Raw genomic sequence first — 16461 nt, 5'->3', positions numbered from 1 at the left:
GGGGAGCTTTTCTCTTTCTGAGGATTAGCTCAGACAGGAGAACACCGGCATAAGGGTGAAATAAACAGCTATGTAGTATCTGCTCCTCTTCCAGGGTGTTTAAGGAAGTGACTGACAGAGACGCAATCCAGTTCAGCTCTGCTGACACTCTACTGGCGACTTCAACAAAGGAAGCATCGCACCCAACTGGTGAGACAAAGGAAAGGCCAGGAGAGGAAAGGTAGCTGAAAGGAAATCCCCCCCCTCCACACCCCCTCCTCCAATCACTGGAAGATACTCGACTGTGGCCCTGTCATTAATTCAGCAGACAAAAACTGTTACCAGATGTCATTATTTATTTATGGTATTTAATAGGGAAAATGCTTCCTTTGAATAATACATTTGGTGGGAGAGGGGTGCAGAGCTGGGTTTGGGGAGGAGAGGGGAGGGGGGTCCTGATGAATATTCACGAGCTGCGTCTGGAGGGATTGTGGTAAACTACCTTTTTTTCTGCCTCTGTGCCTTCTGGGCTTTGTCTGCTCCGCCACTGGCCATGAGGGCCCCAGCTGCACTGCTCATTTGCTTGGCTCTAGGTGTGGTGGCTAGTTCAATATGGCTAATGCCAGGCTATTATATTATTAGCCAAGGCAAAGCTACCAGCAGCCCACTTAGGCTCTGCTCCATCTGCTCAGCGGTGTCAGGCTGGAGGAGCGGAATGACACGGAGCTGTCGATCAAGCAGACTGACGTCCTCTGGTGAGCAAAGGTACAGCCTTCGTTAAGCCGATGAAACCACCCCTTGACTGGGGGAATGGAGGTGCCAAGCCTACGAGATGAACTACGTCATACGTGCTAACAGGCTCCATACATGTGCACAGACGAGCCTGAACTTTAACAGACGGCGCAGAGCACACACTCTATCATTTATACAGAGAGAATCAAATATGTGTGTAAGCTGCTGTGAGTGTTTTCACTGCTTAATTGGATCAGGGTTATCCAAGTCTGTAAATTAGTCTCTCTCTGCAGGAATCTTCTAGCATCCCTCCTACCCTTTACACCACTACATCCAAAAAAGCTACATCCATTTCCAAAAGCACAAAAAAACCCACTCAATAATAAATATCTCTTTTTCCACTGGAGAATTATGAGGACTAAAGCCAGCTATTAGCAACTGTGGGATCACAACGGTCTCATAGCAGCACACGTTTCCAACGATAGGATTTGTAGCTGGAGGCCCTCACCAGTCAAACAGCCAAACTCAAGCCCAGAGATCCTCTGTACTGATACTGTGCAGTTGCTTGGCTGCTCTCCCTTGTTTCATCCTGAGCCAGGGTGGCTTTGTTTGTTTTAAGCACAGCAGAAGGTTCATTGTAGGAATATTAATGTCTTACGTTTGCAAAATCTCTGTAAAAATTCACAGTTTTCTATTCACTTGCTTGGACACTGCTCAAGTGCAAAATTGAATTCTTTCCCATTCACGTCTTCCGCTACAAGTGTCTGCACTAAGCTGAGTGCAGCCAGGCAGAAAAGACACATTATTGAAATGTGTGACAACACAACCTCATGCAAAGAGCAGATAATTCAGTAAAATTCTCTCAGTCCCTCCTTCCCTCAATCACTCACTCACTTCTTTTCTTCCTTTCTTTCTTCGCACCTTTCTTTCTGTCGTTTTTCCCAAGGTGTGATGACAACATTTCTGAGCAGCTTTTGGCCTTGGCCGCAGTTGGAGTAGAGCCACTAAGAAGCAATGAACCTCTCTCTAAAGGAATATTGTTCATCCATTGTAATGCCTCATCACACAGAAAATGTGAAAATAGGGGCAGTGAACTGGCAATACCACAGAAAGGAACACCTCTTCTGAGAACAATGGTGTTAACGGCACAAGCCTGTGATCCAGTGCAAGAGTGATAGAGTTCAAACGGAGCGAGACGACAGAAAGAAACTGACAGACGGGAGGGGAGGAGGACAGAAAGACAAACACAGAGGCCTTCTACAATATGCATGAGAGTGCGAGAGGCAGAGAGAAGCAAAAGCCAGCAGAACGACTTAAAGAACAGTTAAACGCACAGCCAGATCCGATTAGTGCAACAGGAGCTGACACAATTCAGGAACTGGCAAGAGGGGTGACCAGCAGCTCTCTCACACACACAAGCATCACACACACACACTCATACAAAGGCATGCACATGGCTGCTCAACCAGTGAGAAGGGAACATTTTATCTACAGTCAGTCACTGAATGAAAATGAAGCTGGGTGTTTTGTGATCTCTGTGGTGCCGCTCTGCATCAACGGGGAAACAAAAGCTCCTGATCCATCAGCCAGCCTCTCTGCAGGTACTGGCTCTGCACTGCACATTAATGATCACCCTGCCAATGATAAGGCCAAACACAGGATCACACGTGCGGAGGCCAACGGGAGGCTGGGAGGGTGGAAACATCGGGAAAAAGGGGAGTGGGGTCAATCCTGCTACGGACAGCTTGTAGATACTGTAGGTAGACTGTGTGGGTGTGTGTGTGTGTGTTGCAGCCATGTGTGCACATATCCGACACATACACTGAGAGGAAGAAAGACAGAATAAGAGGCTGAAAGAGAACAAGAGGGAGACGAGGAGAGAGACTAGTCTAGTAACCATTTCACAAACTGCTTGGTTGAATCTCTGCTTAATTTCCCAGGGGGTCATGAGCAAGCCCGCTCCTCCTCTTGCTGCCATTCTCTATCTGACACACTGCCATACACTCCTAAAATGAAGACAAACAGAACAAAAAAAAAAAAAAAAGCAAAGCCAACGTTTTCTTTTCCACGTTTTCTTTTCCCTCAGTGCTAGATAGCCCTCTGAAGGCATGTTGCGGTTCACGATTGTGGCTACCCAGCCGTGCCCGGACCTCCTCCACTTATATCAGTTTGTAGCCTAGAGGTGCTGCTGTGCGGCGGGGGCAAAGTTTCCACCAGCAGAAATAATTGAGAGACCCATTTGGCGGACTGTAAGTGCCATCGGAGATAATGTCTCGGGTTTCCCTCGTTGGTTCGCTGACAGCATCGACAGCCCTGCCTGCACTGCCGATCGACTTTCACCTGAGCCAGCAGCTCCCTCCATCCCTGTCTGCCTCACCTGGAGGCTTACATGGGTTTTCGCTACAAGAAGTGGACTGATGGGCATACAGATCCAGATTCTACAGTGAGCCTGTAGCTGCTCAACACAAGTAGCTTTCAAAGAGGGGAGTGATACTTTAGCCTGCCACGTTTATTACGTGTTAACAGATGCAGCATAATTGGACAGTCATTACATCATGCAAACAGGCAGAAAAAGACAAAAGGGTACACTGTGGTCAGAAAACAGTACATTTCCCTGTGCCAAGTGGTAAAATGAATTTAGATAAACTGAAAAAAAAGAGTGAAATAAAGGTCTGTTGAAATTAAAATACATTTCCAACATGGCAAAACTGTATTTTTTTCTGAAAATCATCCCTATGTCAGCATTAAGCAGAGCAATATAAAGTCAATTTAAGAGTGAATGAACAACACTCTTAAAAATGTCTAGTGCACCTGTAATCCTGATGATGGACCTTTGTCTTTGAACAGCACTGACAGGCTCCTCTCCAATTCATCACCGACTGTAGTGAACATAAGCTGCAAAACACCCTTTTTTCCTTGATTACGTGGGAGTACAGCAACATTAAATGCACTTTGCTGATCCTACATGCAAAATGCCAAACAAAAAGCAGCTAAAACAACTCGCCTTCACCTTTCGGATGAAGTCCAGTCCACAGGAATGTAGAGCGATGCTGGAGCCTTACAGGAGCGTCGGTCTGACACGGTGCAGGTGGTAGCGCCACAGACGGGGGAGCTGAACCATCCAGCGATGCGTAAAAGCCCTGCAAGTGCGGGTGTAAAAACGCAGCGGTTCTGGGTGTCGGGTGGGGGAGGCAGAGACCGGGGAGCGCGGTGTCGTCTTTGCATGCAGCCGGTGACTGTCTCGAGCAGTGCGTCTTCCGGAGACGAGTCGAGGCAGCCGCCGCGATGAGTGGATGAGCGCCAGAGTGGTGCTCACCTCTCCAGCAGCTGAGCGCTACTGAACAAAAGAGTGCTCCGCAGGCTCTCTATTCAAATATCAGGAGAGGGATGGAGGGGGATAGAAGAGGAGGGAGAGGGAGGAGGAGGAGGAGGAGTAGGAGGAGGAGGAGGAGGGGGGTGCTCTGGTCCTGAGGTTGACGTAAAGACCAGAAGTTCCTGCATCCAACGCGATCAAATGCCAAAACTTCATTCAAATCCGCCTCATGTAAGTACATTTGCGGGGACGATCTGGCCGATGATCCGCTGTTGTGTTATTGTTTGTTCGGTGTGATAAATTATCTCACGTGAGACACCCACACAGCTATTAGTCCTGATCCCTGATGTAATCTGTGAGACAGGAAGGGAGGGAGAGGGTTTGGTTAGAAAGACGTGATTTGGCATCTCTGTCCCTCTGTAGGACTCATAATCCCGTTTTGCCTTTTGTCGGGGGCGCTAATTAATAACCTCGGGGATAGAATTACCTTGTTTGGCGGTGCAGCATGACCTCGACCTGCACTCAGCTAACTATCAAATGAGATCAGCCTAAAAGCTCAAATTGCCTCGGACTGAGTTGGCAGGCTTGAGCAGCAAACGTTGAATCAACATTTTTTCACCTGACTGAGAATTTGACCTGAAATATGCAACAGGGCCGGCGCGCCTTCCAGGTGTTGTGATCTTTGCGTGGGTTAGGGTTTACATGCAGATCATTGTTATGGTCCTTATATGAAAAAAATGAATAGTAGCAGGCAGTTAAAGAGTCCTGCCTGCGGTCATTTAAGAGAGCTGGCAGAGTGCTGTTGGTACACATAGGCAGCGTGAGCGACCCACCGCTTTGTAAAGAATAATGATCCCCCATGAGACGCCACGCCGCGTGCAGGGAGATTAACGCTTTGTTCAGCAGAGTTGTATAATTTACGCACAGCTCGCGCTGCTTTTTTTTTTTTTCGTTGAACAAAAAACTGCTATTTCTTTCGATAGACCTCGTGATTTCTGTGCGAGCGCATCAATGCAGCCTCTCAAGGCTCAAGCTGCTGTCCATGGTGCTGAGGAGGGTTAGAGCTCTTCACCACATTGCTAATAAAAGTTTCAAATGATCTACCTTAAAAAACATAAGGCGCCAATTTAAAATACTGCTGTTTGTCACTTAAAAATCACATCTTTCTAATCCTTCCGTATGCTGTCTCTGCAGCACAGGGTGATCCGGTGCCCACACCACCTATTTCCCATACAGTTAGTACTATTATTGTTTCGTCAATACACAGAGCTAGAGAGCCCACATGGACTTAAAAGACACCAAAAGTACAACTGCACCGGTTGCATTTGTGAAGCAACAGCACAGCTTCTTCCACACAGCATTACCATACCAACAAAGAACTTTGTATTCTGTCCCCAGGTGTGTGAATGAAATCCCTTTCAATCACAACTCAATATTATTCAACGGCGTAGCCTGAAAAATCATCATATCATAAGCAATAAGACATGAAACTGAGTGCATCTTTAGTCTCACCTGGTTCACATAATAAACAAAGCCTTTTTCTTTTCCCTGAGATAATGAAACCCTGCCTGTTCTGTGGTAATAACACAGAAATCTTTGACTTGGCTTTGATTACTGACAGCAGCATGAAGATGATTCCTAATGGTTCTGGTGACCTTCTGACGACTCGTCTGGCATCACCACCAGGTCCAAATTCCCTCTTGACACTCATGTTACTGGTATCTCAACAAGTAAAGGGCAGATTTTGATGACGTGAGCAGCTGGACGGCATATTTATTCGTAAAAGAATATCAAGAAAAGGACAAATGATAAAAGTCATCATGGAGTGGAAATTAAAAAATACTTAATGCTGACCTCAACTGATATATGCCACTATGTAAATGCCAAGCTATAAACTAATACTTGAAATTGTGTTTGAAGATGTCAGCAGGTTCTGATGCCTCACGGCTGGCTGTTCGGGAGGTTCTAGAGAAGACCATGACACCAAAGGCCGCCTCGGCACAGGTATTAGGCTTGGACCAGGATCAACTAAAAGGCCAAAAAATAGCAGGATCTAGACCAGACTTAAGCCTATAAGCATAAGTGTTATGTATTCAGGTGCTAGTCCCCTGAGGGCTTTAAAAAATGAGCAGTATCGAAAAGTATATTATAAAAAACAACAGAAAATAAAGGGACTTTAAAACACGTGTAATGTATTCTGTTCTTCTGGCCGCAGTCAGCAGTTGCAATGCTGCATTTTGTATGGTCTGCAGTTTATTCAAAGCTTTGTTAGAGCAGAAAAGAGACCATTAGTCGAGCCTGGTAGAGTTAAAAAGCATGCAAAACTTATTCATTAACGGACCGTGAGAGAAATGCACATTTCCTGGACCACAAAAGACAGTTTAAGGATAAAAAATGTGAAGAACTACGCTGTGACATTAAGCGTGTGAAGCTGTCTATGCAGCTCATGAGCCTGTTTTTAAGCATCAAAGTGAGCGAACTCCCAACACGATGCCTTTTTCAGCACTTTCAGTCACCTCACATGCACAGAAACACACACACACTGAGAATATTAAGCAACCACACAGTGATGACATGCAGGACATGATATAGCAGACATATAGAGCAGAATGATAGCGGGATTATCATTTGATTTAAGATGAGATTAAAAAACATGAGACGCAACTTTAATGATCACTGCAGGAGAAGACGTTTGAAGGCGCAGCTCATCACTTGCTACAAATCATCTGATGTTTTCAGACAGTTTGTTGATGGCATAATTGCTGTGCTGCGGGGACAGCTCAAGTCCTCATCCTGTTCAAAGCAGCACATGCGAGTTACGCTCAAACCATTGTTGGCTGTGTGCTTGAGACTGTCGTCTGCATTAAAGCACAGCTGAATCCAGACAGAGTCTCCAGCGGGTTTGACACCAAAAGCACTCCAGCACCACAAACCCCGAAGCTCATGCTTATCAGATCTCTTCGCACACAGACTCTTCAAAAGGCCGAGACCTTTTGATGATGATGATGATGATGATGGTTGAGATGATGATGAAGACGACTGAGACGGTGCTGCCTTTCTCTCTGCTTACTCTTTCTCACTCTTTACCTCTATGCTCTTTCTGCTTCTCCACTTCCCGGAATGACCAGAAGGCAATCAAACTACAAACAAGAGAGTAAACAAAGAAACAGCTTATATCGATCCGTGGGCTTTATAGCTCTGGGTAAATGTGTTTATCTTGTGTAGCCACTACATTATACTTAGATTAAATACATATTTGATGTGGTGGCTGGAGCTATAAGCAACGCGCTGCTTGGAAGCATCCTCTGGCAAGAGTTTATTACATTTTGTTAATACCTTAATTAGGCAAAGCATGAGAGAAATTAATCCCTGCAGAACTGGCTTCTTAAAACACTGTCCAGCCACCCCTGAAACCCAACAGAATAATTAGGCACAGCACAGAAATGTGTTTGTCCCTGAGAGGATTTTGGAATAAAGTTTACTCCTACCTCCTCGTCTGAGACAGGGGCTGTGCTTTTGTTTGCGCGAAGACTCAATTCTGAAGGCGTAACGATCATAAAGCCCAAATCAGCTTTAATGGCAACAGAGCATTTCACATCCCCAAAAACTCACTGAAAATATCTCAACATTCAGCATGTGGGCGAGCATCTGGAAACGTATGTGAGCAAAGTCGTCAGCACAATGCACCACAAAGCCACGACATTCATCTACGATGAACATAAGATATATTTGTTGGGTAATAAACTGCCACATGTTTTATGTCTGTGAGGGAGTGGAAATGAATGAAAAGGTCAGCAGACATACAGACGTTCTGCTGTTCCAGCTTTATATTCACATTTGTTTTCCAGTCTGAAATGCTCTGTCTTCTCTGCAGCTTCAATAAAAAACCATAACAGTGTTTAAACCCAATGAGTGAGTGACAATTACCTGACAGCACCATTGACTCTATTTGGCTATGCATCAAAGAGTTTACCTGCAGTGAACCTCTTGTTACACGAAGTTGTCTTCATATTAACAAGTCTACAGACGTGCAGCAGCTGTGAGGCTGTGCAGACAGAGCAGAGCTTGGAGCAAAATGGTAGCATTAGCACACTAACATGCTCACAATGATAATAGCTGACGTTTAGCAGGTATAAGATTTACCATGTTTAGTGTGCTGCAAGCTAACACTGGCTAATTAGCACTGAAGACAAGGCACAGCTGAGGCTGATTGGAATGTCGCTAGTTTTGACCTGATGGTGGCACTGCAGGAAGTTGACGGTTACAGTTTTTACAATCTGCTCTAAGGAGAACATGTACGTCTGAACAAAATTTCATGACAACCCATCCAATAGAAGTTAGTGGTGCTAATAGAGGAAAAGCCAAAGGGTCACCAAAATCATCAGGATTCATCCTCTGGACCAAACCTCCATTCGATATGTGTGGAGGTATTTCAGTAAGAACCAGAGATGTCAACCTCATGGTGGCGCTAGATGCAAAGTCAGGGAATGACCTCTGGAGAATTCATCCTCCGGGGACCACGAATGTCTGTACAAAATGTCATGAGGTCTGGCTGAAGGTGGTGGCAGACCAACAATGCCACCCACAAAGAAAAGTCGCTGGAGCGGCTACAAAACGCAATTACAAGATTGTTCTGAGTTGAAATTAGTTCAGCAGAATACAAAAACATCTGATGCAGCCAACCTAGACTCTCTGCTGCTCCTAATTAGCCTGAGAAATCCTTGCATTTTCACTGTCATGGAGATATGTTAAATAAGTTACATAATCATCCTGAAGAATGGATGCCATTGTTTTGAAGGAGCAGGATACAGACTCACTCCAGCTGCCTCCATTTAAAGAAGGCTGAAGCTGATGCACATCCAGGCAGTGCAAACAAGGAGGTAAACACGGGGCAGGTCGAGGTGGTTTTATGGCATTTGAATGCATGTGTGTGCATGTTAGAGACGGTGTGGATTTGACACATTTTAATTCGCTTTGCATCAGCGAAACCACACATATACATACACACACACACACACACACACACACTGCCAACCTTGCACAGCTAGCATTTACTTATGATAGTGATACGGTCATATGCTTATTCTTCGTTTCGTACGAAACAAGGTCAATAAAAAAGCAATAAGAAACAACTCACAGGGACAGACAGAATTTGGACAGGGATGAATTCAGTATGCTGAGCTTATCAAAGAATGTCTAATCAGTAATTATGCTTGATTATAGGTCAATCAGTTTGTTATTTTTATTGCAATATTACACCCCCACGTGCATGAATAAGCTCTATTTCATTGAGGCAGGAAAAGGATTCTGGGCTTGTGTGCCAATAATTGTAGGCGTTATTTTTCCCCTATTAAATTATTGGCTTTGTTAATTCATCGGAGAGCCTTGTGGTTAACAGCACTGGTGAGCAACTCAGCAGAGGGAGGGAAACAGAGTGCTGGGTTGAGGCTGTAAACAGTTGCATGGGAGCCTCATATGTGGGGGGTCACTCATGGTGCCGATCTGGACAACCGCAGCTCACTGGCCCAGAAACGACTGACACAAGCATTAAAAGGCAATCAACAAACTGCACGCGGACATATACAGCAACATCACTTGCAAACTGCCTGCGTGAAGGGTTAAACTGCACCAGGAGGGCTGTGATGCACCGTGGAAAAAAAAGAAGAGTCAGCAGACCAGAGAAGCTGTAAATGAGAGAGTAATGAAGCCGTGCAGGTGGGGGCAGGTGATCTATTAATGAAGCTGAGAGGGGAGGAGAGGGGAGACTATTAGCTGGGCTTTGCTCGGTCTATAATAAACAGATGACCAGTCAGAGAGCCACTGACGGCCTGGTGGAGAGGTGGGGAGCAGAGGAAGTTTGGCTTGATGTTTAATGATCTTTTCAGTACTGATACAAAGCAGCCAAACCAAAACCAGCCTGTACCAACAAGATACCAATATGTGTTTTTGTAGGGGTCTTAGTACAGATGTGGATGTAATAATACAATCCTGCATGGTACAGCCTCAAAAATTCTGAGTTAAATGAAGTTTCAACTTGACTGATCTTATAAAGCCATCCCATTTTTGTGCTCATTCAGTGTCTGCTTTTATCTCTTAGACTCCAGTTGCTCTTCCCAGCTGCAGTAAACTCATACTAAAAACTATTTCACATAACGCACTACAAATTTCTCAAAATTGGGACCACATCTGCACATTTACGAGGTGGTCATATGGCCTGAAACCAGCACATCTGCGGCAGATATCGCATTAAAAAGACCCTCTTTGGTGTAAACCTGCCACAGGACGTTCCACTAGCTTACACGGTTTTATCACGACAAATGTCAACAGCGCTGATGCTTACATGACACATGTTATTAAGGATGAATGTGCATTCTTCACAAACAACTGTGAACGAGCCGGAAGTCAGTCTGGAGGCTGATTTACGAACAACTTCTCATCCGCTATTATACCATAATATACTGTACAACATATCATCCATTTTCCTGACAACATTCTACAATTATAACTTTGTGTCACACAGAACTGGACTGATCTTGTTTATCTCTATTTCACTGAATCTCCTACAGACATTTGATGGCAGAAAAATGTGCCTTTTTCCCCAAAACATGTGGAAAACGCTCCCTGAGGGCTTTAACTACATTTAACTTTATCGCTATTAATGGTCAGTGGTTGTAAGACTACTATGGCAGGTGTCATTTTCCAGTTGTGGCAGTTCTTAACACTAAACCGTGTCACTGTGAAACCAGTCCAATGTTTGCTAAAACGCAGCTGCGAGGTGACCACATCATAAGAGAAAACATTTTGCTGACAAATCAAAGGCCTTCAATGTTGCACACGATGGAAATTCCACATTTTGGCTTATATCATCCTCAAAGTCCACTTGCCAGATCTGTTCTCATGGCACTCAAACAGCAACATGTGTCATTTCCAAGGGCATTACTCTGGAACCACCTCTTGGCCGTGTTTCTACCGGCAGCCCTTATCCAAAACTAACGACAGTTCTTGCCCCCCCATCTTGTCTGCTGACAGATGGAAAGTGTGAGAAAATCACACTCTGTGCATAAATAGCTGCAATGTACTTAATTGTGATTTTCTGGAAACAGACTCAATGTGTCATTAGAAAAGAAATTCTGGGATGAGAGAGAACAACATGCAAACCTGTTTTATATTTCACTTTACTGTGGGCCAAGCCGATATAATCTTGTCAAGGCCATCACATGTTAATTAAAAGCATCAGTCATACCATAATGATTGAGGCTCAACTGTGAAAAGATTAAGAAGGCAGTAAACCAAAAACATCATGTAAGGGGTTCAATCCGCTGGAGAGAGTTGTTAAAACACCACGTCCACGTCTCTGGCCAACACTGACAGACTCCACGACTGACACAAAGGTGTTCAGTGCTGCAGACAAAACTCCATTTCAAACAATAGCTGTGAGCAGAGAGACAACGTCATGATCAAAGGCTGCATCCTGAGGCCTGCTTGTATTACAAACCAAAGCAGGAGATGCTTAGCTTTTACCGCCCCATCAGCAGTGACACCAGAGACCCCTGCCTCTCTGTTTCGCTTCTCTCCGCCTCTACAGGCGATGCTATCATCTTACTGTTTAAAAGCTGCCTTGTCACCCAAACAACAGCTTCTGTAGAGGGAGCGGGACCTCCTCATCCTCCAGCACTCTACACGGCCTTCAAACGCACAGGTGCTGACTGTTACAGTAAACCGTAAAGAGGACAGTTCAGTGAAAAAGCCAGCTGTAAATGTGTCTGTCACGGTCCACAGGGCGAGGAGCTTGATGTCAGCCAATCTCTTGAGCTACAAATCCAGGAAGCTTGGTGATAAGGCAGTGGCAAGATCAGATGGCAGCTTCACAGTTTTCTTACAGAATATCAACACATTCCTGGAGTCATATTTGCATAAGTGCAGCCTGAAATCCTAACCATTTTAGAATTTAATGTATGTATGATCAGTAAGCATTTTCTGGCATTTGGTTGAGCAAATTGTTTCTCGACGGGATTACAAAGTAACAGCTGTTGTTATTGAAGTAATGTCATTGCAGTGGTTTGCATATTTTAGACCATTAACTATAAATTGCATATGTTTTACATCCCTGCTAACCATTTCCTAAGTTTTTTGGACTGTTTCCCTACATTTCATTTCATTTCACTGATTTCTATTTATTTCAGTATGCAGATTTTTCCTTAAGAGATGGAACAAGAGCAGCCATCGTTCCTCAGTGGTCAGTACTGTTGCCTTATAGCCACAAGGTCCTGGGTTTGAATCCCGATCGGGGGCAGGTTATCGCCGTCCAGTGCTTTCGTGTGTTTACTCCCACTCTTGTGAGGGGGTTACCACTGCCAAAAACATTTATCTGTGGTCAATTCCCTTGCTGAAGGCACTGGCTTAGAGCTTGAGTTGGGCACTGATTGCTCATGACAACAGAGGAATCTTCAAAAGCTGAACCCAGGTGACCTGTAATACACCACAAGAGCATACACCATGTATGCTAAATGTGTAAACAGACAGACGTTTGCCAACATGAACACCAAATCAACTTTATAGGGTAATGATATGTCACTGATGGATGTGTCATTTGGGGTTATGCACACATAGTGATTTAAATCCAGGTTTAAAGTTCATGTGGGTCAAGGTTCATCTGGGACTGGGAGGCGGTTGGCTCTATTCATCTATTCACTTCAGACTCCATAATTAGCTCGTGCATATCATTTCAGTCCTGCTCTCCTTTTCCACTCCTCTTGCATCACACTTTTCTTTTCTCTGACCTCCAGCAGTTTCTGCCACTACATTCAGCATATTAAGTTTCTTGGCTCTCTACTGTCATTAAATCCAACTAAAAGACACATTTATTGGCTCAAATAATGCAACAAATCAATGAATCATACCTTAAATAATCTTAAATACTCGTTGGAAAATTCCCAACTTTTCTGCCTCCAGTGGAAGTAGCAAAAAACTGTTACTGCAATGTAACCTGCACAGTATTTTTAAGGCATAGAATTACCAAATTTAATTTACAATTCCTTATATGCTGAGATTTGATTTCTGACTACTGAGTCTCCCTAAAAGCACCAGCAAGAAAAGTTTTTAAAATGCTCCCAAATGAATTACTACACAAAAATAAGTAAGAGTGTAACCCACAAAAACGTGGGTGCATGTTCACTGTGACGGATTATCTCTTGCAAGTTTCAAGTCTCTAATCTACATAGCTTATGAAGGAGACCACTGGCTGACTGGAAAGTAGGAAATCAAAGTTATGGTTTAGAAAATGGGCTGCAGTAATGTTAAGTATACATGATTTGCAGTTAATGAGCCAAAATGTGCAAAATCACCGGTATGATACTCTGGTGATTTAGTTTTAAACTTTTATGATATAGATTTATCATCATGACCCTGCAAAAAATCTAGAATGAAACAAAGCCTCACTGATCCTGAAAACAGAGAGGGAGAGCTACGCTACCATCATCACGTCTTTTAATGGAGCCAACTCGGTTTTTTTTCTACAGCCAGTCAACAGCACTCCTGTAGCCCTGTTATAAATCAACATAATGAGGCATAAATCAGCATTAATTAGCATATGGGTTACGGGCACACAGTAAGATACATAATGGCACATGGCATATATTCTCCATTATCGACTCTCACAGAGCAGCAGCAATCACCACCTCATCTCTCCCTCTGCCTCTCTTCGCCAGCTCATCATTATTGGCAATCAGTGTACTGTGTGACTTCTACAAATCGCAAGCGCCGGCGCAGAGAGCCAGACGGACGATGCCTGCCACGGTTTCATACTGCAGAGGACTCGTGCACAAACACGCCAATGACTCTGATGAGGAAGAGGGTAGGGAAGTGATGATAGAGAAAAAGCATCTGTTAAATGGAAGTCGACACCTGGCAGTACGTATTTAGCCTTGCTCGCTGCACTGACAAGGCTGAAAGTTGTACAGTCGGACCCTGGGGAAAGGCAGAGAGAAAAATGAAATGGAAACAGAACCCGCTATTGGTATATTAAAGGATGCATTTCACTAAAAACATTTCAACTTTATGTTCCTCTATACATCCCCCTTTTTTGTTGTTTCTACCCAGTAATCTCTTCACCCATTTCCCTCCTTATCTTCCTCCCACTCCCCACAGACAGCTCAGTCAATCCAAGGGGGGGGGCCTTTTGAGTGTCGCCAGTCAACAAGTAAGCGGTTTTGTTGCTGATGCTCGGCTGCTGGACGGCAAACACACGACCCGTAGAGGCCCAGCAGTGATCTGTCTGCTGAAGCGTCTCCAAATGCCTCACTCAGTCTGCCACTCGGCATAATCAAGCCTCCAAATGCAGCACACCGTCCTGGCCCCCCTGGCTTGGCTTTATCTGAAAAGACAGCATGTGTAGATAGACCAGCGCAGGGAACAATTTGTACAATCGGTGGCCAGAAAAAGAGTGGATATATTTCAGCCCAAAGGCCGGGTGTCCAGCTGTAGGGCCCCTCATTCATCTGGGACTGGGAGGCGGTTGGCTCTATTCATCTGTTCACTTCAGACTCCATAATTACCTCGTGCGTATCATTTCACTCCTGCCCTCCTTTTCCACTCCTCTTGCATCACACTTTACTTTTCTCTGACCTCCAGCAGTTCCTGCCACTACATTCAGCATATTAAGTTTCTTGGATCTTCACCGTCATAAAATCCAGCTGAAAGACACAGTTGTTGGCTCAAAAACATAATAAATAATGCAGCAAATGTGCTTTACCTTAAATGATCCTAGAAATGTAAAGAATTGTATGTTGTGAGATAGGAATATATTGTACTTATTCATTTACCTTCCCTCATAAAGACAGATTTTCTTCTACAGTCAGTCATAGAAACACTCCGATAAAAAGCATCTTAAGCCGCACTTTGTGTAAAATCAAATCATCTTGCTCCATTAGTTTCCATAGAGAGAGGCAGGCATAATAATCACAGCTTCCTATGCATATTTTAGCGTGGCAAAGCATGCCTGGGGCCATATGAATTTGCTTCTTTTTCATGTTGATCTTTCTCTTGTCTTCTGGAGTCAAACGAAACAACAGAGCAGCCGAGTTGCTGTTTTAAGGCTCCATTATGCCACCGTTAAAGGAAGTGGTGATCATGCCGTTACAGTAATGCACAATGTCAGATACATGTCATATAGATCTGCTCGAATGTTGGTATTTGAATGTTAAAACATCTGCTCAAACGAGCTGTTTATGCAGGATTAAAGCGAAAACGATCCTCTGATCTCTGAATGTACTAACGGGCTGATGACTCAAAGAGAAAAGAGCTATGGTGAGCGCAGTCATGTCAGGTCAAACAGCAGTTTCGGGGGAAATTTGCAACCTTTTTGCTTTCTTTCAGACAGTTACGTCTGTCTATTCATGACATTTCTAATAAAGGTGACTGCGCTCGCTTGCACCAGTATTGCATGTCATTGTTATTCAGCTCTTGTATTTTGCTCTGTGGTGTCATCTTTTTAACTGGGAAAATATTCGAGTCAATGTGACCCCCATTGGTAAAAAAAGAAAAAATGTCCTGTATTCCTTTTGTCTTCAACCAAACCAAAATTATGCCCCAAATAAATTATTCAGCTATGGGTATTCTCCTAATTTAAATGTCACTTTGCTGTACATGCCCATCAAATCACTGTCATGTGCTTGTGCCAGCACATGCAGAGAGCCTACTGGTGGCGTATACCATGATCTTTATTTAAATAATGGACTGAGCTGAGCTGCAGACGTGTCCATATGGTCGCCTCCAGCTCTTCCTCCTCTAATGATCTCATTGGAGAATAAATATCAGGACTCAGTCGCTCACAGGGGGAGAGGCTCTGTGTACCCTCTACTTTCTCAGGGAGGGATTTATGCCGCCGAGGAGCTATGCTGGTTCAACAGACACCTTCGGGAGAGGAGGTGTAGACCACTTTACCAAAGCAGGAGCGGACAACTGGCAGCTGAAATGGCTCTACATGCCATTTACATACCGGTGTCATCGCACATCTTCAGAGGTGACATTTTAAAAGATGTTGTGTTCCCTCTTAATGTGCCTTTTGTTAACCTGTCAGTTCCCCTTATGCATAACCTTTGAAACTTCCCAAGCTCGAGAGAGATGTCTGGTATATGTAAAGATCTAAGTGTGTTGAGAATTGCATTTCTTTGACTGACACTGCTGGTTGGAGGAGTTTTATGAAAGGAAGCTTGCTGTGTATTATGACTGTGCGTCTGGAGTATTAAATGTCATTTTGATAGCATTATAATACTGTCCTTAGGTGAATGAATGTCACATACAGAGGGAAATCACTCAACATTATTGTTAATCAGTTTCGGGTAATCGCAATGTCGGTGTAAATATTTGTGTTTTAATAAAGCACGAGAGTCTATAAAGCTCAGCCGAGACTTCAGCATCAGGGAATTGACTATTTATTG

At 44.1% G+C, this 16461-nt stretch overlaps 1 protein-coding gene across 1 annotated transcript in view; it reads right to left on the bottom strand.

Annotated features, from left to right (window-relative positions):
• ncanb (neurocan b) overlaps positions 1-4054 on the bottom strand; it is a 135270-nt gene extending 131216 nt beyond the window's left edge. Inside the window, exon 1 of the mRNA XM_076726223.1 lies at positions 3722-4054. Coding sequence (XP_076582338.1) covers positions 3722-3936 — 215 coding nt within the window. The 5' untranslated portion in view covers positions 3937-4054. The remainder of the gene's footprint in view (positions 1-3721) is intronic.
• Between the last annotated feature and the right edge of the window lie 12407 nt (positions 4055-16461).

This window comes from Chaetodon auriga, chromosome 3 (genome assembly GCF_051107435.1).
Source record: "Chaetodon auriga isolate fChaAug3 chromosome 3, fChaAug3.hap1, whole genome shotgun sequence".
Lineage (NCBI taxonomy): Eukaryota > Metazoa > Chordata > Actinopteri > Chaetodontiformes > Chaetodontidae > Chaetodon > Chaetodon auriga.
The sequence above is the reverse complement of the archived record's forward strand: the minus strand, read 5'-3'. Positions and strand labels throughout refer to the sequence as shown.